The 23,457-nt window shown below is 32.1% G+C and overlaps 2 protein-coding genes across 4 annotated transcripts; both read right to left on the reverse strand.

Annotated features, from left to right (window-relative positions):
• Nucleotides 1-2,759: 2,759 nt before the first annotated feature.
• Nucleotides 2,760-9,689, reverse strand: LOC105325209 (vacuole membrane protein 1). 3 transcript variants are annotated; one of them, XM_066079115.1, is made up of 12 exons: nt 9,590-9,689; nt 8,748-8,992; nt 8,532-8,622; nt 8,194-8,304; nt 7,898-7,977; nt 7,362-7,449; nt 6,824-6,964; nt 5,780-5,860; nt 5,415-5,531; nt 5,231-5,292; nt 4,931-5,033; nt 2,760-4,695 (listed from the first exon to the last, which is right to left on the reverse strand). In XM_066079115.1, the coding sequence occupies exons 2-12, from the start codon at nt 8,954-8,956 to the stop codon at nt 4,555-4,557; spliced, it is 1,224 nt and encodes a 407-aa protein (XP_065935187.1). In that variant the 5' UTR covers nt 8,957-8,992; nt 9,590-9,689; the 3' UTR covers nt 2,760-4,554. The 3 variants fall into 3 exon arrangements, with proteins under 3 accessions (XP_065935187.1, XP_065935189.1, XP_065935188.1); XM_066079117.1 differs by having other exon boundaries at nt 9,468-9,602; XM_066079116.1 differs by lacking the exon at nt 9,590-9,689 and adding an exon at nt 9,350-9,482.
• Nucleotides 9,690-12,012: 2,323 nt separating this feature from the next.
• LOC105325198 (forkhead box protein J3) lies at nt 12,013-20,900 on the reverse strand. Its single transcript, XM_011424657.4, has 9 exons — nt 20,535-20,900; nt 18,928-19,002; nt 18,733-18,816; nt 18,340-18,462; nt 17,916-18,048; nt 17,115-17,237; nt 16,157-16,297; nt 15,627-15,745; nt 12,013-15,327 (listed from the first exon to the last, which is right to left on the reverse strand). Exons 1-9 carry the CDS (start codon nt 20,880-20,882, stop codon nt 15,208-15,210), a joined length of 1,266 nt encoding a protein of 421 aa, XP_011422959.2. The 5' UTR covers nt 20,883-20,900; the 3' UTR covers nt 12,013-15,207.
• Nucleotides 20,901-23,457: the final 2,557 nt, after the last annotated feature.

The raw sequence follows: 23,457 nt of genomic DNA on the forward strand, positions 1-23,457 counted from the left end.
GAACCCGATCTTAATTGAACACCCCCCCCCCCCCAAAAAAAAAAAAACAACAGCCCAATAACGGCAAAAAAACAACTTCATGCTTCATAAACCGTATCGAGAGAGAGAGAGAGAGAGAGAGAGAGAGAGAGAGAGAGAGAGAGAGAGAGAGAGAGAGAGAGAGAGAGAGAGAGAGAGAGAGAGAGAGAGTACATAGTCATATATGATTTTTGGGTGTTTTCTCGTGTAAATGACAACCAGACATGCTACCAAACAAGGATCCCCCCTCCCCAAAAATGTGTTATTCTCGGGGAGTGTTTTTGGTATTGATCACGTACATGTACACCACGCACCAAAACGTTTATCTTTTTTTTTTTTTTTTTTTTTATCTTTTTTCCCTTTATATCTTATTGAAAACAAGACTTAGTTTTAAAGGGTTTTTTTCAGTTCTGGTGTTTTGGGGGGGGGGGGGGGGGGGGGTTGTGGTCCGATTTTGAAGAAATTGATATCATAATTACAGTAGATTCAATTTGCATTTTTTGACATACATTGAAAAAGTTTTTTGACCTCTCATTTTTATTAGAATTTAGATTATTTAGAATTTAGATCATTATAATTTGATATTTCAAACACAACACTAAGATATTTTTAAGAGCTAAACTATTTATCTTTTGCAATATGCGAGCCGAAAAATCTTACTTTGGATTGTTAATATCAACTTTCAGGAACAAGAAGGTTGGAAAAATATATATTTAATATGATGCTTAAAATCGAGAGAAATTCTAAATTTATCAAGCCAGGTCTTTTATAAAATTGGTCAAGGGGTTACTTTCCTGAGTTAATGTACATAGCATTAACTGTGGAAAGTAAATTGAGTCATGTCATCGGATTAAAAGAAGAATTTGATAGAATTACTTATATACACGTGACGTAATGAACTTTTTTTTAAATCAAGATATTCAATAAATATAATTCAAGTGGATTTGAAAACAAAGTTTTCCCCACGACAAAATAAAATAATGTTAATTAGTAAGGGACAATTTTTAATAATTCTTTGAAAAAATATTGGTTTTCAATGAAATATATAGTGAAAAGAGAAAAAAAATGACACACTTTTGGCACCCGAGTGTATACATGTATGTTTTCATGGTAACCACACGCAATAATAAGGGTTGTTATAAATATTTTCTTGCATTCATATATGTACATGCTTTGTGATAGTATTTTAATTATACAAAGACTGTACATGTACATAGTTTGTGGTTTTTAAAGCATTGTTTTGATATCTCAATTTTCATCATATCGTTTTCTGTACCGCCACGTTCCGGAATTTTTTTTTTTTTTGTCTTTTGTTGACAGAGTATCCTGAAAAAGCTCGGTCTGAATGAAATTTGATTTTCTTTGATATTTTGTGCAGTGCTAGCGGTATATTGTTAAAGTTGTACTTTTGAGATGTTTTCTTCAAGACTGCTTTTTAAATTGACCGACCACGGTGCACTATGTAGGAGCCCAGAATTTGGAATCCATTAGTGTGTTTGATGTAGGAACAAAAGCTCATATAAGCGCATCTCTTAAATTTTACTAATTGTCACTCATCCATGGCACCTGGCTCTAATTTTGTTTAGAGTTCCGAGTTCTGCTCCTGTTTTTGTATTTCTCCTTAAGACTTTTGAATACTATTCGTTATCACCTCATGTCATTTTTTTTCAGAGATTTCTTTATCTTCGCTAGCCAGTGTCTGGTTTATATGAGAATGCATGTAACAGTTGCGTAGCTACATTGAAGCATTGTAAACCTGTTCTTATACATGTAGTAATACACTTTTCGAAATATTGACTGCGCTTCAATCCGTATCAAAATGAAAGAAGCAACATTGCTTTTGGGTAAGCCACAGGGGCATCGTATCCGCTCTACACTCTATGGCATATATATATATATATATATATATGTCATAGAGTGTAGAGCGGATACGATGCCCCTGTGGGTAAGCATCTCTCCTCCAGTTTTGGAGAGAGAAATCCAACTTCCAAAAACGAAGTTTAGCCAGACCTGTTAATTGGAAAGAAGATTGCCATAATGCTATGAATTTCAAAACAGACAATAAATACGTTTGTGTTGTCATATGGTAACCGTAAATTACAACTTTTATTCCCTTATTATACAAGTATACCAAATATATAAAATTGCTTGAGAAATAAATTTAGTAACTAGTAATCTAAAAAAAATATAGACTCTAGTCGATCGTTAGTCCCGCATTCAACGTCAGTCGTGGTTGTCTCAAATAATAACTTTGACATATTTTTTTTTAATGTATTTTCTTGAATCTTTGGTATCTGTTGGTGTGTGTTTTTCAGTTTCTTAGATTTTTGCTGCAATATATTTGATTTTATGTAGACAAAAGAGAAATAGAACAAAATGAGTATCTAAGTGAGCCTTTTCTCTGAGAAAATTTAAAATATCATGGCTGAAGTATTAAATCTAAAACATACTATTAGAATAAAAATATTGCCACCGTATTTTAAAAATGGGCCCACCTTCTGATATTCTTTCATCAAGAGGAAAAAAATATAACGCCAGGTGAATGTGTGTGCAGAGTACCTACAGCTATGAGCAGAAAACCTTTACTTTACTATCATATTAAGAAAATGGTCTATGCATGAATTACATTCTCATTGACTTATCATTTTGCATCTCAATCCATATTTGAAATTAAATATGATCTATAAATATTTCATTATTTTTGTTGGGGGGGGGTTTAAAGATGAAAATCAAACAACCTCTACTCACAGATGAAATTTATTTGTATATATTCTGATAAATGTACAAATTATTTAAAACTTAAAATGAATGATTCCCAACACAATATTTTATTAAAGAAAAAATTCAGACTTTACAAAGGCCTTTGAAATCACCCCAGTGAAGCACCATACACATAAGGACACCACATTACATACACAAAGCATATGTTTACTTCCCTACACTGCCAGTACACATGTACTGAGAATCAGAACCTCTGGTACCCTAGCCTTCCCTTTAATTTATTTACCCTGTGCAGGATTTTTCAATACATCAAATTAATTGCATACAATACTCCCTAAGCATCTACCTTTGATTTTCATTGGATCTTCATTGGATTTCAAAACAAAAATTTGTAAAAAAAAAAATAACAATAATAATAAATGGGTTTTTCTGATTACATAGTATCTGTAAATCAATAATGCAATTCTTGTTTTGTTCTTGAATGTATCAAATAGAAATAACTACAAAGTATAAAATACTTATCAATAAGTGTATTATTATCAAAATCTTTATTTTGTTCCCCCACAAGTTCAAACTTTCACAAAACCATATTAAGATGCAAGAAGCACACAAACAATTATAAAAAATATGACTTACATGTAACAAATATTCATATTATTATTTCAGAGACTAAGTGAATATTATGATACTTTCAGGGATGGCAGATAATATGAATTTAATACAATGCATTAAACAGCACTGCAATTGTGTCCAAAAAGTGTTATTTCAAAGTACATGTATCATTAATTTGAAACAAAAATAAAATGCCTCAATATAACAAAACTCACTGAAATTGTTCAAATATACATCATACATGTCTTATTTACACTGAAAAGGCTATTATCTTCTTAAATAATTTGAACATCTATTGAAAACACAAATCAGACAGGTTAAGCTTAATCTTGGTGTTATATAACCTGCATTATGAAAAACTTTCTTTATACCATAGATTCACACACTAACTTTATTAAACCTGGATAATTATAGACTACAGCATTTACATGTAATACTCAGCGTTCATTTGAAATGTAAAAATTTTGAAGAAGACGGAAACATGAAGTACCTGGTAACATGAACTTAAAGTTTGATTTCTATGTACCTATCTGATCTCAATCACAACCTAGGTGTACGTTGCCAGTTAAACTGGTTTATATGTCATATAAACTATTAACACTGGTCTGCCGATCTGAACTTATCAGTTTTGGGAAGACATAAATGACAGTGATTTACATGTATTGTTAGTACATTTAATTCAAAATAGCTGAGTGAACTTGTTTTGCAGGTTGCAATTATGAAGACAATCAAATGAACTATTGAGTATACAAGATATACAAAAATCTACAGAACTTTTGTAATAAATATCTGTTTCAACTGCGACATGATATTGCAATTTCCAAGTTTTTGGTCCACATATTTCTTCAATATATACACACATCAAAATACCATTTAAAAAGAAATTTATATCAAACTTGATATAAAGGAAAAGTATATTGCATGAACTATTTTATAAATAGTGCATCAAACTTAATCTATATGAAAATACATGTACACCTTACATATACACATACATGTATATACACTGTACATATATGTAATAACTAATACCATAATATTACATTTACCTGAGACAAAAAACATGAGCAGCAATTAAAAAAAAAGAGCAAAAGAAAGATGATGTGGTTGACTATTAACAGAATAAATTATTTTTCTAAAAGTCTGAAAAAGGCATATGGCTTGTTGAACATTTACTGGCGAGGTCTCTCACTCTCTCTATAGCTAGTGCATGTATTTTTTGTGCTGTGTCTTGCAGAGTCTTTTGTGGTATTTTTGGGCCATTGAGTTAAGGATGGAGAGAAGGAAGTAGACCACCATTACTATCACCACCTTCTCGAATATCCAGCTAAGAAGATTGGCCTCCTGTAACATATGCAGACATCAAATAACAGAGGTCAAGGAGGAAAATATAACTCTTTATAATTGTGAGTCATCAAAGCAAGAACAAACTTAAAGAAGTTATCAACTGTTGAAATCTATTTTCAAGTTGTCAAGTGAGCTTTGCATGTTTATGAAAAATATGTTTTTTTAACTTGAGCTTTCAGCTCAGGTGAGCTAAAAACTCAGTAATTATTGTTAAGTTTTCTTTTTAACTTACTCCTGGAATGTTAGAGCCAGCTTTGTGGTGAAGTTTCTTTTTCTGCGCCTCTAAATATGTCTTGAATGGCGTCTGGAGAGATTCCCCAAAACTTGGAATAGCCCTTTAACGTAAAAGTAAACATCATGATGCTCTAGTTTTACATTTAGAGTTTGAAAATCTTCACCTTTTTTTTTATTATACATACTTCATACAAAAACATCATATTGTAAATTTATTTAACAATCTGAATTATTACTTTTGTGAATTTTATTAGTAAATCCATTTGACAGAATAATATTCCATAGAAAAGTTCCTTACCCTATAAGTCTAACAAGTTGTTCTACATGATGATGACTAAAGATGAAAATAACAAAGAATTTCTGGAAAATAAAACAAAGTGCACAATGAGGTTGTACTTTCATTCACACACATAGATGCATTTAACTTCAAAAAAAAAGGAAAAAGAACCTGGTAGTTTGTGTGGAACTTTTAGATAGCATACCTGTATATGCATTTTAATAATTGCCTTTCCTATTAAAGTTGCACCGAAGAAAGTCCAGAATGGAATGAGGAAATGTCCACAGGTAATGCCAGCTAAATCAAATAGTGGGTTGGGAATCTATTGAAAAGAAAGGCCAGCCACATGTGATCATTAACTAGACTGTCATGCATCTTTATATACATGTACATATAACCAACTCAAAATAAAAAAAAATTTACTTTTAAATATCATTCACATATACAAGAAAAGTTGAAGGATTGGTTTTAATGAACTGCAATTACACTTAAAATATAAATATATATATATTTTTAAAAATCATAGTACTACATGTGTTTTGGCTTTGCATTGAATTTCATTCAACTTACTGATGCACAAGCTAAAATTCCGAAGAAGCCAACTTTTTGGACAAGGTTGTGCACACCAATTTTGGCTCGCTCCAAGAAACCCTAATAAGAGAGATTTACCAAAGTAAATAAACACATGTAAAAATTAATGTCATCTGCTTAATGAATCTATATGGCATCTATTAACTTAACACTCACAAGATACATGTATTTTGTATGATTGTTTCTGTGATAAAATTAACAACAAAGGTTTATTTCACACCGTTTCATATAATTTCTCATTTCCTTTTGTGTATGAAATAATACAAAAAAAGTTTTACTTAAGTATAAACATGTGAAATTTCCATAAAAAGTAAACTCATGCTGCTATAGAAAAAAAAAAAATTAGGTTATCTGCTCTACCAGAGATAAAACTAATTCATTTTAATAAGCATTTTATGCAAAAGGAAAAATAGGGACGAGAAACAGTGATGGTAATACAAGACAGTAGTTCTGACAACTTGTTCATTGAGTGAACACGGATTTTAACAATAAAAACTGCACACTCATGCTTTTACTGGTACCTTTCTGTAACTTTTAGCCTAGGAAATTTTATTCTACATGAATTCAGTAATTCAATGAAGGTTTTCTCAAACAAGAACCCTCCTCCCATCTATTTTAAATACATCAAAAGTTAAAACATCTATAAAAATAGAGGAATGAAATTCAAGAGATATCCTCCCTTTATGACAATAAAAGTATGTGTGGACAACATAAAATAATAATAGAACCATTTTAACAAGACCTTGGACTTTGGTTAGTTGTGTCAAACAGCAATGTGACGTAGGCCTGTCTATTTCATTGCTGGCCACTAAGCCATGGCTCTTTGAAATCAACAAGATTTTTCTGGCTTTTGAGCTAAAACTACGCAATCAGTGTATATTTCACTTGATACCGCGTCATTTTTAACTTGTTTTGAGGCAAGAAATAGATAGCTACGTCCAACCGAACTGCCAAGGTCTTGTTAAACTGGTTCTTACCCTAAAAATATATTCAAGATAATAAATGATATGAAAGTTGACTTACTATTTCTTCTGGATGGCTTTGCTTTTCATGTAAAAGCTCCTCGATTTCCTCAAAGTCATCACTGTCCAGGTCTGCCCCAGACAAGCGGGCCGCACGGGCCATGAAGTAAGGAGGGAGTTCACCGATTGCAGTCCCTGCGCCCTGTCAAAATAGAAGATTTAAATACGTGTAATCTATTTAAACTGTGGATACTACAGTCTATAAACAGCATACAAATAAATGTAAAAATTCATAATAACTGGGATGAAGATGTCCTCTGGTTTATGCAATCTTTTCAATTTTTTCATATCAAAGAGAGTAAGAGAGAGATGCAATAGGATCTGCATGTACATGCATTTCAAATCAAAATTGGTAGATCATGTAGTGTAAATATACTTGCATGGTAGTAAGTTTTAAAAAATTTTCTCAAGCCAAATGAGCTCATGCTTTTATTGTTTTTTTTCTTTTATCAACATACGTACAATCTTTAGCTGGTAAAATTCATTATTAAGAAATTACATGCTACACAAACTGACAGACAGGACTGTGTAACACTTACCCACATAATGGCCTCAATTCTGACTTTACTGATGATGGTCCACATGGTTATGATATTTTTACTTGTATCTCCATCAGGACACACAATACTGAGATGAAAAAATCCAACACAATTAAAGAACAGAAAAATTAACAAAAGCACTACATTGTATTACAACCACATTATAAATCTTTTTAGAAATAGAATAAAATTTATCATATGCTAAAGTATCTTATAAGAAATCCATTAATAAATAGATTACTGTAGATTCCAAATTAAACGCGAGGAATTAATATCCGCGTAAAATCGCGAGGAGCATCCTTTGCGAATTTTAAAATATCGCCATTATTCTTTGAGAGTTGAGAACTATGAGCAATAAGGATAAAAGTTCCGCTTTCGCGATTTTATATTCTCGAATCTGATACAAAACAGCGGATCGCGGAATTAAGTACTCGCGTAATATAAGGAATTTACAGTATTAGTCAATATTTCGTGAGGTTATTTTAAATTTTTTAAAAAATAAATCATGCATTTCAGAACCAAAAGTTACAACATACTCGTTAGGATATGGTGGTTCTGGAAAGTCAATTGAATTGCACTCATAGGCTGCTAATGTAACAGCTGCTATATGTGGACCCTAAAAATTCAAAATGTCAACAATCAATGTACACTTTCATAATAGTTATATGTTAAAATTCAAAGCCTGCTTCTTTTCATCTTCAGAAATGTATGAAGGCTCGTGTTATCATGAAACAACAGATCTTGATAAACAAATGTTTTTCATGTATTGATTGAAAAATTACTGAGGGATTTGAAGATCAATCAAATTATTACAAAAATCAATAAATCTTACCAGATATAAGAGAAATGTATGTAAGCCTGTCCCCAGACCCACTGAGGACAGGATCCCCAGTCCCACCCAGTAACCCCACCACAGCAGGGTCTTCTGGAGTGTACCGATCCCCTGTATCAAAGAAAAAATATCTGTCTTAACTCTTAAGCAAAAATAATGCAAGCAAAAAATACTACAGTACTATGGCATGTGGTTCTATTGTTCTCAGTACAACTCGTATATAAAAATATGCATGTACTTGAGAGCTGGAATAATGCATAGACATACTATAGTACAAGTATATGTATTAAATCTTGAGTGATTCATGCTAAATTTAACTAAGTGAAAATGAAGATTACCTGCTGATGTGGGCCTTCAGTTTTATAGGCTAATGCTGCTAGTATGAATAAAACTAAACATATCACCACTGTCTTTTTCCATTTCAGTAACCTACAAGAATATAAGAAATAAACACTGTCACTTATCACTTTACAATTACCAGCATCAAGTTGTTTCATGCATTATTTTATATCAAAGTAATGAAATGCCTTCAATAAAATGAAGAACACCCATACCTTTGTGAAAATTCAGACGTTAGACATACAGATTCTCTGACAAAATAATGCAGTGTTGTGACTGGTTGTCGCCATAACACAATCTTTTCTCTCTCCTTCCTCTCTTCGTGCAACAAATCTAACATCTTCTCCTCTTTGCTCTCCTGTCTCAAAGTTGCTCCATTTACATCATTAGATTGATTGCGCTTCTTTGCAGTTGACTTAGTCATACCTTTTGTGTTATATTAGGAAACTAGTACATATATCTGTTAAAAAGAACCATACAATTATTACAAGTTGACAATGGAATAAATAAATAAATAAGGAATCATCTATATCAAAATGTTCTTTAAAGTATTTAAGATGAAATCATTGATCTTATGATCATTCAATGGTCAACATTTTATAATCACCAAAATGAATAATTGGACCAAGTTTCACTGTTAACAAACATTCCTTATAAAGACATTGCAGAAATTAATAACAATCAATGGACTATTATTTTGAATTCAGCCCAAGGCCCCCCGAATTCCCTCAAAACTACCACACAAATATCCCGAATTTCCTCTACAAACATCTTCATTTTAAGTATTTTCCCTCACTTCATCGCGATAATCACTTACGTGTACTCATCGCATTACATTGATCATGGTTAAATCCTCTTAATGTATAAATATCTTGATCATGTTAGATATTTAAGTACAGCCAGGCGTAAAAATATAACTGATTTGCATATCAAACCTTTATAAAGGACATGATGTAATTATCGACTCACACATCTATCACTCTTAACAAATAAAGTAAACTTTGGACTATGATACCAATTATTTGTCACTTAGAAGCTAACATACACAAAATACAACCTTGCTCAATGCTCCCGGAAGTTGTCACATCTACTGAAAGTGACGGAATGTCGATCCCGGCCTTACAAACAAGAGGCCTAAGGACATCATTGCTCACCAGCAATAACTCTGATCACTGAAAATCATTTTAGGATAACAATAACAAAATATCATATTTTAGTATAGTAGATTTTATTTCCATAGAATTTTAAATTTTGATAAGTTAAACACTGTTTAAACCTTTTGTGTTATTTCAGTTTTTGAGAAGTTTTTTGAAACAATTTTCTCCATTCAAACCCCCTTCCCCCATTGCTGCCCAAGCCTAACCCAGGGGATCACGATTTAAACAAACTTAAATCTACATTATATAATGCTTTTACTCAGCTTACCTAGCTGGTAAAATGGTTTATGAGAAGATTTTAAAATATGTCTTTTTTGTTTATATCTAGGTAAAAGAATAAATCACATGCCCCACCCCTTTTGTGGCCTAAACTTACCATGTGAATCATGGTTTGAACAAACTTGAAACTACACTGTCTGAGAATGCCTTTACACTAGATTAGGCTTTTCTGGCGAAATGGTATTAGAGATGAATTAATTTGAAGAATTAAATAAAATGTCCACAAAATTTCAATAGTTTTTAATTATCTCCCCTTCATTTTCACAAACTTCAATCAATTATTTTTACCAAGTTTGTTTAAAATTGGCCCAGTGGCTGTGGAGAAGAAGTTAAAATGTGAAAGTTTAAAATTGGCCCAGTGGCTGTGGAGAAGAAGTTAAAAATGTGAAAGTTTAGAAACACACTAAGACGATTGCATGACATATGGGACAAAAATGATCAGAAAAGCAAGTTTGAGCTTTCAGATCAGGTGCTCTAAAGAGTAATAGTTAAGTAATGATATTGAACCAAGGACGTATTCTACTTAGTATATATACTGTGTATGTCCCTGATTAAATTTTCAACTACCCCTACACCCCCTCCTCCTCCCTTCTCCCAAACTCAAGAAGCCCATGGGCCTATTGCTCACCAATTATGTCCTCTACAATGCAAGTAAATGTACTATATCTCAGGTTCCCGATCTATCACTTTTTCCTCAATATTTGTATAATTGGTTCCCATCCATATTTATTATGCAAGATAAAAGACAATGATTTCTGTGCTGAAACACCAACTCTATCTTGCCTCCAGGCCTTTTAGCTCACCTGTAATTAGGCACTAAACACTCACCAATTTTCGTTAAAGTGCCTACAATTTGTGGTATTGATTTTTAAAGTGTTTTTAAAAAATGCATGAAAACCCATAAGCATGATTGTATTAAAACATGAAAAAAAAAAAAAAACAGTTCAAAATGTGTTTAAACATATTTCTTGCCATTCAGATTATCCATTGATCTCCTTAAATTCCTGGGTATAAACATTTTCCTCACTTTCAAATACTATGGTGTCAGTTTCTGTATACATGTATAAGCAAACACCAAATGATGGCATAAAAGTCAGTCTTTAGTGGCTACTTTTCGTTAGATATTAAGAAAGCTAGGCCTATATCTTATCATATTACTCACATTGGTCCTTTTTATTTTAACCCCAAGAGTAACACTGTTAGAAATTCTGAGCACTAGCTGACAGAGTTTATGATACATATATCTGGATTGAACTACACGAGTGCCAGAAACTAAAGCTTTAGTACAGATAACCATCAAATTCCAACAGTAAGCCACATATGGCTTACCGGTACTTTTTAACCACCTTTCATTCAATATATCAAACACCTGACCAGGTTTGTTTAAGCAACACCTTCATAGTTCAAGATGCTTTGAATATGTGGAGGCATAAAATTACAAAATAAGGCCACACAGTATTCCCATGTATCATATCCATCACTAAGTCTGATTGTTCTAGACTTCCCATTGATCAGGAGCTTGCACAAGTAGAGTATTTATCCATTCATAAATCATAAAACTTCAAAATGAACTATGACCTTTTTGGGGGTCACTGCACAACTTAATTCCTCCTCTGATGTATCAGCTAACCAAGATTGATGTTCCTCATAGTATAACAATCCTGTACACAATGTGTGTGTATAGCCAAAAGGGGGAACAGTGACCAATTTCGGGTTCATGACCCACTTTCCCCATCAAATGCATCAGCTGACATAGTTTGATTTCAAAGTACTAAACTCAATACATTTATGAAAATGATTTTTTTTTCATTACAGAACTAGTACCGTACATGTATGCAGAGTCTATATTCTCATGCATCAACAAAACCTTAGTTTGTTTGTTTGATTTCATAGTACCAAACTCAAAACATTTAAGAAAATGATTTTTTTTTCATTACTAGTACATGTATGCAAAGTCTATTCTCATGCATAAACAAAACCTTAGTTTGTTATACTGACACAACAGTGTTCAGAAAAAAAATAATGAAAAACATAAATGAACAAGTTTTTTCCATAACTTGATATTCAACAATTTTATTGATGAAAGTTGCAATGACAACTCATTTGCCATATAAGAATAGAACTACTCTATCCCTTAAAACACTCCGACATGCACAACATACAATGAATGTGTAAACTTGATTCAGGTGGCAAACATGAAAACTTGTCTTCATCTTATAACAACTAAGGGATATTGATAAAATCATCTCCAAGAATGCATAGTCTTTTAAAATCATATCCAAAACTTCTGACATTATCAAAAAAAAAATATTATTGGTCAAGGAAGGAAACACACTGCAAATAAAGAAAACTTGTATTGTAAATAAATGTATTTTGTTTGCTATGAATAAATAAAGCATCTCCCAATTTACAAAGCAGAAAAACTACTTCATAGATTTAAATATTAAATATCTATGCAGAAAAGTATTTTTTTTTTCATATGTACACGTACATGTATTCAAGATTTAAAAAAAAAACCAACAAAATTCTCACACATAATAGGATTACTTGTATCACATTTCGAAACCAGTAAAAGATTTATACTATAAAACACCTTAATTTCAATCAAAGGAGAAAAAAAACCTTTTCAAATAAATTTGCATTTTTCAATTCTTAAGAAATGGTTTATTAATTAGAGCACAAACATAAACGTTCCATAAAAAAGAACTTAAGACATGTAACATGCAGTTTTGCAAACACTGCAAATACAAGTTGCATTTCAGAGAAAAATATATGATATGGACGGCCATAAACCTGAATAAAAGTGCCTTTAAAAAAGCAATAAACGGACATTCTACACAGAGAACATTCCATACAGAAAGATAGGAAAATAGTTCCTTTATATATCAAAGGCAATCCTGTAAATAGCTTTTCTGGGGGGAAAAATAGTAACAAAATTTACAAATCTTATGTAAATACATGCATTCACACATCAATTAATGTACAAGTACATTATTGCATAATAATCAAATTCTCCATCACAATTTGTGTCATCCTCAAATTTGAAGCCTATTCAGGTGCCACAATACCAAAAATAAACAATACACAAATTGATGACCAATTCTCTTACATGTACATCTGATTGGTTACTTCTAAGCTGCCAATTCACTCAAATTCTAACTAAACATGCATTTTTCCTAAGAAAGCAACAAATGTGTACAACTGTCAGATTATATGTCAGATAGATGCACAAAACATTCCATTCAAAAGCAACCAGCAAGCAGATTTGTTATTTACACATGTAAACATAGATTTGAAGTCACACCACAAATTGCACATTTTTGTCATTAATTTCTACTTCACTAAAAGAAATCATCTTGTCATTCATACAAACATGAAAACCTTTCCCTTTCTTTTCTAAGCACGCAGCATGATAATATGTCCGATTCTTTAATAAAAATGAATGCAATTCTATAAAACAAGCTTAAACTTGAAAGAAGGGAATTTTGATTTTACCTTTTGCTCAAAATAGATCTGAATAGAGAGAGAGAGCAATAGATTGTTTGTACAATTACATGCCCATTCTATAATGCTAGCTACAGTATGTTACACAATGCGCATAAAGGGAAAAAATCAAGAAAAAATTATTCAAATAAAAGGTAGCATTGATACTCTGAGCAAGTGAAGTCACATTACAATAACTAATGAGCAAATACAGAAGTAAACCTAATAGCACTAATTTAATTTACACATAAATGTACACATCAATGTCAAATCTATCTATCAATTCATCTGAAGAAATTCGCTTCCATATGTAATTGTTTGTTTTCTTATACAAAGTAATACTCCATGTTAACTGCTTGAACCAAATGGTTTTGTAAATATTACAATTGATTAAAAGCAGGAATAATACATGTACATATTTATTGAGTGTGTAGATTGGATCAATGAAAATGAGAATACTTTAATCTGAAATGTAGGATTATTGCTGTATTGTTCTAATTTAGGGCAAACATTCAACAGATGACCAGCATTAAATCAATATATAACATATAACTCAAAAAATTTGTTATCAAAATATGATCATGTACACTTTACCAAACAATTCAAGGTTTCATTCTTTGCACGATTGTTAGAAAATTACATTAGATATTTACTAATGTATAATTATGATTTTTCATCATTTTACTTGCTGGGAAAATAAAGAAAAATTAAAAAAGAGAACAAATTCAATGTTGATGTAAAGTACAAGTACATCTACCTTTGATTTTTAACAATTTTTGGGGGTTTCATAATTTTCACAGACATTTTTTATTACTTCAAATTGCAATTTCAAACCTCTAAAGACTAGGAGAATCTGAGCCTGCAGTTCAATACATCAAATAAATAAATCAACAGCAGATACACATAGGGAAAGAAATAAACAAGAAAAAAAGAGTCACCCTGCATCAAACAATGTATAAAACAGTCTAACAACAACTCTCAAAAATATAATAATCATATATAAAATAACAATATTGCCATCAGCATCCAATGAGATAAAGAAGTTAGTAATCATTACATAATAGTATAGTGCACAGGTTCTTTTCTACAAAGATGAAGAAGCTAAAAGCAAAAATATCATGAAAACAAAGTGAAAGTGAAAGTTGATTTTTGTGTTTTTTTTACACAACAGGACCACCCCATGGTTATTCACGCTGTCGCTTGATTGTCTCTTATCAACATAACTGGATTTATTTTTTATTTATACTGGTTTTCAAGAGAAAAAATGATAATTTCGTCCCCCCCCCCCCAAAAATAAAATAAATTCACCCATAAATCTATGAAAAATCCCGAAGCAAAACAAGATAATAATACTGTTAAGTGGATTTGACGAAAAAAATCAGCATATTGTGAATCACAGGAAAATAAATAAGGGATTTATGATAGATCTCTTCATATATATTAGAAATATACAGAACATTGCCACATTTGAATGCAATGATGAGTATTCACTACACTGCATGCCAACAAGGAAGTTTTGTTGTCATGAAAACTACATAACAATTCATATACATATATAAGCATTTTTTGTTTTTTCTGATTCAGAAAATAATAATCTTCCAAACATGATATATAACTCTTATGCAAACACAATCCGCAACATTCGTAACCACTCAACTTTCATCACATAATTCAACTGGTGTGCTTGGACAATACATAGTTGCCACAATGATGGATGATGATGATGATGATGATGGGTTTTGCTGCTGGTGGATGACTATAGAATCCGCTCCCAGTTGAATTCCTCGTCGTCATCTTCCACATCATTTAGGATGTATGAAGCAGTTTGTGTGGGTTGAACAATGACATTCTGGGTTGGCTGTGGACTAAATCCACCCTACAACACACATCAGAAATATTAAACATTCCTTGACTAATCATTTTTCACTTTTTCTTCATATTAAAGCAATTACCGATATATTTAACCAATACCAGTAGATAGTGTTTTCAGCTTAAAGCAAAAATGAGTTTAAAATCAATGGTTGTTATGATGAGAGTTTTCACAATATTTGAAAGAAACAAACGGTACTGCAGTGGGTTGTTATAAAATGACCATTGACAACAACCGAGTCAAATACACAGTTTTTAAAGCTTCTTTTTATTTGCTATAATATTTTCAAATTCGGTAGAACTTACTACTGTTGACGTGGGACTCAGGGAGGGGCTGATGGAAGATTGGGGGACTGTTAAATGTGATGTGTTGTTGCTCAATGTGGTCAAAGTGCTTGCACTTGTTGATGAATAACCAGTGTTGGCTGAAAAAAGAAAGAAAAATCTCTATGATTACGAACGAATCCTGTTTAAATATATGCATGTACATGTTGTAAAATCTCTGCAAAATTTTCCCCGTCTTTCAAACATCATTCTTTCCATCTCCCACCAGCTTTCCATTTGTATTCCAGAGTATTATTCTTCATTTATATTGAAACCAAAGTTTCCATCTGTAAAATCATGCACATGGCAGTGCATTCTTTCTCAAATGGTGATGTTTTTCAACCATGCAATGACAAATACATTTGTACATACATTTCAATGACAAGTTATGCTACATACATGTACAATACTCAAACAAGAAAATTTGTGTTAAAAAACTTTAAAACATTTTCTACATTTTTCAGCTTGACTTGAATTACAGTTTAGAAGAGAGCTAAATCGAGGGGCCTTACTTGTGGTGGTGGGAGGGGTGATGGAGGGTACGAGGCCTGACTGGTTGAAGAATGTGCTGAGGGAGGAGGCCAGGTCAGCAAACTGCTCGTGGTTCAGACACCAATTCGCCTGGTCAGCATTCTTCATAGTGTCCATCAGACCTGCTCATCAACATATTTAATTCAATTTATTTACCAATTATTTGCCCACAACAAGCAATAAGATGTTACTCAAACACTCACACAGTGTCATACACATACAAGAGTGAGGAGGCGTTTCATAATTGAAAGAGACTTACACATGAAATGTCACAGATATTCCATCATAAAAGATGAATCAATGCAGAAGATAGCAGTAGGAATTATTCAAGTATTTTATCTTCATATAATGGCAAAATATTTGCTAACCTTTACATGCTCCTAATTTATATGTATTAAAATAATTCAATGATGCAAATAAAAGTGAGAACGAGAGAGAGAGAGAGAGAGAGAGAGAGAGAGAGAGAGAGATAAGAGATAAGACAAATAAGAGACTTGATGAATGATGATATAGATCTTTGTAAAACATTTTTGCAATGAGGAAAGTACCGGTAAGCAGATTGGCTGTTTTTTGACAAATTCATGATATTAAACAGTACTATTTAATTTTATTTACCAGTACTTCAGTAAAATAATTTTTCTAAAAAAAATTGTTATCTCTGTAAATTTGCAACAAGTCTCTTGGGCAAAATAGAACAATTTTCCCTTTCATTACTTCTGATGTGCCTATCCTACCTAATCATAATATCCGTGAATTCAAATTCTACCAGCTTAACACTCAGTTATGATTTTCCATTTATATTAGTACGAGACATGCAAGAAATGTAGAACCAAATAACAAGAATCTCTATATTCTCTAAATATCAGTGTCAGAGCCAGTTGAAAAAAGTAGCAAGTCAACCAATTATATGCCTTGTTATGTACACACTGAAGATTGTACCTTGAAACTGCGCCATGTCAACACTGTTCAGATCTATGCTGCCAGAGCCCGCCAATCTCAGACTCTCTTTTAATGTCTCTACATTCTGTAACCAGTCTGTGCCTGGTAAACTGGGGGCGGGTCCTAAAAAATAATGCAGGCCTTTACTTCTCTCAGTCAAAAGCAAAGATAACATAGGAAGTTATCATCTTTAGAAAATGAAAATTTCAAATTTTTATACTGCAACTGAAATTGTGGGAACAAAGCGTTTGTTTTATTCATTTGAAGACCTAATAGCAAGAATTTGTACCTTTATCTTGATACATTCATTAAAACATCTTTGCAGACAAAAGGCTGTATGTTTTGTTTGTGAATTCATCACTAAAAGATTTACTTGTTTATAATCATTTTAATCAGATATTGTTACTTTGAGTTAACGTCATATAAAACCAATTCATTTATCAAAACTACAGTTCTAAACTGTGCACCAATAAACAGCAATACTGCATCTACTCCCAACTCATTTTTGAATTTCGAAAAACAGAAAACCTCTTAAACAATGCGTGCAGTCATGAATATGATTTCTACTCATTCTAAAGAGAGTAGGTTATGGCTAATCAGAAGATCATGGAGCAAAAAGGTTTGTAAGAGGGTTAAAGAAATTTTTTTTTTTTTCAAATTCCCCCCCCCCCCACCTTTTTTTAACCAACGTGAACAAATAAAATCATTAGGTTTTTTTGGTGTTTTGTTTTTTAAATCTTAATCAAGAAACTTTTGTTTTTAATTCTATTTCTTTGGTCATTGCTGAGAAATCTTTCGGACCTGCTGGATTGGTTTCAAACATGTTCTTGTAAATGGTTCTAAATGAAGCACTGAGATCGTCGATTCCTATGTTGTTGTCGATGAACGAGTTTCCAGGCTGCTGGGTGTGCTGGGTTGGCATCTGGATCTGAATCTGCAGTTAAAGAAAATACCAAATTAAAATCAATTATCCATATCAAATTTTACCTACACACTGATCAAGAAATGGAAAAATACATTGTATCATCAGTTTTTCTAATTACTTTAGAAATTAAAAGAGTTTAGTATACCAATACATGTATAATAATACACCAGTTATTCACTCCTACCCTCATCCCAACCCCTGCTAACTGTAATGGTTTATGCCCTTAATTTAATTGCAATCAGATCAGAAGAACATTTATTTCATGGCCATAAATCAATACATATTAGAGATGACAATGACCTGATTTGCTGGCTGGGCTGGCACAGGAGACACCTGGACAGTGACTGATGAAAGAGGGGGGTTACTTAGACTGTTGGAGTTGTTCAGGTTCAAGCCAGACTCCGGACTATAGGGTGACGTTGCCTGAAGGAAAACAAAATAGCATGTAGAGATATCATAATACATGTAATTATAAATACCATATGATTTTATTTTTTTTGACAGGGTGCTATTTTTTGCTTAATTCAGTGGTACATGTATCATCTCATGTACCATACAAAAAAATTAATTACCAAAACACCCTTCCAAAAAAAACAAACCCAGTTACATGTATATGGCAGAGGTATACATTAATTAAAAATTGTTGGCATTATGGATAATAAGATATGTTTGAATGACAGTGTATAGACTTACAAATTCCCCGATCAGCTTCCGCTTCTTGTGTCTAGATGGCAAGGAATCATCCGGCGGATTATTGTCTATGGCCCAATATGACCCCTGAAAAACGGATACATGTAATTATGACCCAACCAAAAATTAAAAAAGTTTTGTTCAATACAGGTTGTCATGAAACGGTAAGTAGCTTGCATATGCAGTGCAAAGTCTTACCTTTCCAGGGTCATCTTTTGATCTTGGTACTTTTAGAAAACATTTGTTCAGAGATAAATTGTGTCGTATTGAATTCTGAAATAAAAACAAAAGCTGTGGTGAGCTAGCTATCACAATTTTCTATAAAGACCTTCATTTACCACACATTTATAATTTTTTTTTATCAATTATGGAGCAGCAGACTGGATGGTTTTGGCCATTTCCAAACTACAATGTATATTAATCTCATTGAAAAGAAAAGCTCTGTTTATAAAATGATATAAAAAAAATATTCATTGGTATTGGCGGTATATCAATAAAATAAACAACACATTGCCTTATTGGATGACTCAGAGATAAATAAACCTAATCATTGCAGCAGGGACGTATATACGTCCCTCATTGCAGCAATGCTATTTCAATGTCATATTTACAGGTCCTTGAGACTCCATGACTTTTACTTGCTATGACAGTACATTGCAGCATAGCAGTTTCAATTTATCGTGTAAATGCCTACACCGCCATATTTTTTTTTTTTTTGTACACCGCCATAAATGATAATTGGTTGTCTAACTAAGTAAAACAATGGGTATAGATTCGGACTACTGACCTTTAGGTCCTGAGTTTGATTACAGCAGTGACTTTTGTTTTTATAAATAGCAACACATTTTCAATAATAGTTTATTCCAAATTAAAATAAAAAATAAAATCGAAATTAAACTGAAAAAGACAATATTAGAAATAATGCTTCGCTTATTTTTTTCAAAGTGACAACTTATTTCTGAACATTTATGGCAGCAGTTCATGTTATTAATAAGCAGGTTGAGACCAATCACTCAAATAGATCATTAAATCAAATAGAGCCATTTTAGCAAGAGATTGGAGTTTCAGTGGGATGTTTAATACATCTAGTTTGCTCATCAAAACAAACTGTCAAATATTGAGTACCTTCTTCCTGATTTGCAAAGAGAAGGTACTTATTCATAAAATACTCATACATGTTTACTGTAAAATTTGGAAAGTTTTTTTTTCAAAGTCTGCTCTACTGAGTGAAATCCGACACTATTTTAACTGAAAGATACATCCCTGTACAAAGTGAAACATGTAATGTTGCATTGACTGTATTCATATCTGTACGCGATTGACTGGACAGTTAAAGACCTTCATCAAATTGGAATTTGACATGAACTGTTCAAAATATATATACATGTATTTACCCATTTATGCGTAATAAAAATTAGATAATTACCATCCATGATTACCCTGATTTATCTGTACACAAGAACAAAAATGAAATAAACAAGGCTTAGAATGGTCAACACATAGATGAGCAACTTTTATTAGAACAAAACCATTTGAAATATCCTGATAGCCTTCTAAGTAAGATATGCCCTAAAGCGTGGGAGGGGGTCCCAAAGGGGTAAATTTGCAATAAAACACTGTGATACAGATCTTCGTGCAGAATTTTTTTTATAGGGAATATAATAAATATTGCAATTAAAATATTAATGTATCTACACTGAATAATATTACTTTCTTTAAGGACTCTAAGTAAATGAACGTAACATCGAAATGTGATCAGAGGAATCTCGGACGGTGTGTATTGCACCAAATTGCACACTCCATACCTTCCAGCCGTTTCCTGCATCTTTGTAGTAGGGAAACTCGTTACAAATCCACTGATATATCTCACTTAACGTCATTTTCTTGTTTTTCGAACTGTTTATGGCAAATGTTATTAGATTAGCGTAACTGTAAGGGGGTTTTCCATCTCTGTGATTCGACGCCTCTTCTTTATCGAGGGTTGCACTCGTGTCTAAGGGTGAATTCGGGGCTTTTCTCATTGGCACTTGACCCCCGTGAGCTTTCGAAATCTGATTTCCATCTTTATTAGCGTTTCCTCCTGCCATAGCCCCTCCAACGGACAATTCATGCAGCCATTTCATATCTGTCAACGAAGCACCGAGCTCCGCCATCTTGAATTTCTGTTGAAACTTAATATAATGCGGAGTAATATATCAGCTAATATGAGTATACTTAATATTTTCATATATTCTGGTCAAATTTTGTCATCATTCGAAACAGAGGATGAGTAAAATTATAAAGATCGAACTTGAAGTTAATTAACTACAAATCGAAGATACCTGTTAAAAATTATTGCAGATCTATTTTGTTTTGGTGTAGTCTTAAAATCCTAGCACTCAGTCCAGGCTTCTTTACCCCCAACGAAGTCGCATAGCAGCAAAACAGTGCCCCAACAAGGCTTTTTGCCGCGAAATTTAAAATCTTGTAACACCGACCGGGTTGCTCAAACACTGGTTACCTTTAACCACTCTTCTCGTGGTTAAATTTTGACCAGTAGATAAACTCTGTTGCCCAATAGTTAAACACTCCTTAAGGTATCCCACTCCTCAATGTTGTTGTATCAAGACCTTCCTGAGAAGTATATAATTGAAATCTGTAGACAAAATTTTCTTTAAAAATACAAAGATAATAGTGGTTCAGTATTCATTCCTCTAAGTAATGACCCATATATTTTTGACCTTTTTCATCTAAAATGCAATTTCAGACTGATTATGATTTGTTGTCGGTATTTTTGATCAAGCAAACTTATTTTGTCAGCTATTACGTTTAATTATGCACAAAGCCCACGGTCACACTGAATAGAGGGATTACAAAAAAATAGACACGAAGCTGTAATAACTTTTTATAACAGTTACAATTTGATTTGGACTAAAAACTTTTCGATTATCAAAAAATTTATAAGAATTATCCACTTTGCATTTAATTGATAATTATGTATTTATAGCAGTGATAGTATCATTTTGACATAATAAAACATTAGTGATGTCAAATTTTAGATATCGAGCTTCAAAGGTAAAATTCGTGAATTTTTTTTTTTTAAATCCAGATATTTTATCAAATTTTCATGATTTTAGATGCTAACCGTCTATCAATCTCTCAAGATTTAATTTTGTACATGTCAAACATAAAAATACATGTATAGAATATGTGTTACAAACTTATCAAATTTATGTTAAAAATGTGAATAATGAATAAAGTGTAATGAAAAGAAAAGTATATTGAAAATTCATAGTAATGCTTGTTTCTGTCATTTTCGTCTAAAAAAAATCTTCCGCACAAAAAATAGTTCCCCCAAAACTTGTTTGTTTCTTGAATTCCAATGGATTTTCTTAATGTTGTATAATTATGAAATAGTTTTTTTAATTTTTCTGTGATGATTAAAAAATAAATAAAATCTTATCATTTGCACAATGAAATCAAAACTTGAGGAGTGGGAAACCTTAAATTGCTTAACCAGTGGTTAACTTTTGGCTAAAGTTAACCATTCTGAACGGCCGCTATTGATAAAAATAACGCGGTTAATGTTTCTATTCGAAAATTATACGGCTATTAGCTGAAAAATTTGCCGACATAGTAAGTATTTTTTATTTGCACACTGAACAAATACTCATTTATTCAAATATTTTAGCTAACTAGTGTTGTTTGCAACCCTTCTGGGAAAAACACAAATTCTAACACTAAAATATCAGTCTATTTTACTATAAAAAAAAAAATAAGGAATTAATTATCGAATAACTATCGTTGATTTGGGCACATGTCCAACCCAACTAGTCTTTTGAACTTGATTGCGTCATATTTAAAGACAATTCTAAACATCTGATGCGACAGGTTACTTGATATTAGTACTCTGTATTTGCTGGTCAGAATTTCCCATTTTAATCGTTTGTTAATGAAATATAAAGATTTTACTTTCAAGAACTTATATTACTGCTACTATTAGACAACAACACCGGTTTCTATCGGAAATTTGCAGTTCTTTCTTTTAGTGAAGTTAAATTACATCTCTGTAATGCATGAATTAAAAATCATGTTCAGTGTTTCTATATTCTATTGAATATATGATCTATAAATTATGCATCAATAGATTTCTAAACTATTAAAACTTACATCTACCATACAAATTGTATGTATATGTTTTTGCTGTCATTGTTAACGATTACCTTGTTCAATATTTCCATCGTTTAGTAAATTTTACTTTTTAAGGAAATAAATGGTTTGACAAGAAGTTGGTTTATTAGTTTTTTACATGTACATTCAGTGTAACGGAGAGTTAAATTTTTTTCCATTTAAAGCTATATTTTTAAATTCGAATAAAATGAAATGCCGTAGTATTCATCAGACCATAAAAATCTAAATAATTGAAAGCGTGATAATATTCTGTGTGCGATGATTTTAATCTGTATAGCTGAAACTGCTTTAATTAACTGCAATTTGTGTTCAAAATAGCTTAAAATGCCCATTTTTCAATACTTTGCTTCCATGGTAACCCGTCCCCATAGCAACCGTTTAAGGTGGTTTTAGATCTTTATGAACCAAAGGGTATCAAAACACGAAATATGAAGAAAATCTCTGACTATGCGTGGTCACCGAGTTTGATATTTACAGAGAATTAATCTTTAAAAACATGCGGGAATGAAAAAAAATTAAATTTGAACTAATGATTAGGGATCTTATGGTTTTTTTAAT

Source organism: Magallana gigas, chromosome 3 (genome assembly GCF_963853765.1).
Source record: "Magallana gigas chromosome 3, xbMagGiga1.1, whole genome shotgun sequence".
Taxonomy (NCBI): Eukaryota; Metazoa; Mollusca; class Bivalvia; order Ostreida; family Ostreidae; genus Magallana; species Magallana gigas.

Bases quoted from the DNA above. Each gene is read 5' to 3' on its own strand.
- LOC105325209 (XM_066079115.1), bottom strand. From the start codon at position 8,956: ATGACTAAGTCAACTGCAAAGAAGCGCAATCAATCTAATGATGTAAAT. The intron at 7,978-8,193 runs GTAAGATTTATT...TTGAATTTTTAG, and splicing joins ATACATTTCTCTTATATCTG to GGTCCACATATAGCAGCTGT. The intron at 5,034-5,230 runs GTAAGGAACTTT...TTTACGTTAAAG, and splicing joins CAACTTGTTAGACTTATAGG to GGCTATTCCAAGTTTTGGGG.
- LOC105325198 (XM_011424657.4), bottom strand. From the start codon at position 20,882: ATGGCGGAGCTCGGTGCTTCGTTGACAGATATGAAATGGCTGCATGAA. The intron at 17,238-17,915 runs GTCCGAAAGATT...ATTATTTTTTAG, and splicing joins GTTTGAAACCAATCCAGCAG to GACCCGCCCCCAGTTTACCA. The intron at 15,746-16,156 runs GTAAGGCCCCTC...TTCTTTTTTCAG, and splicing joins CACCCCTCCCACCACCACAA to CCAACACTGGTTATTCATCA.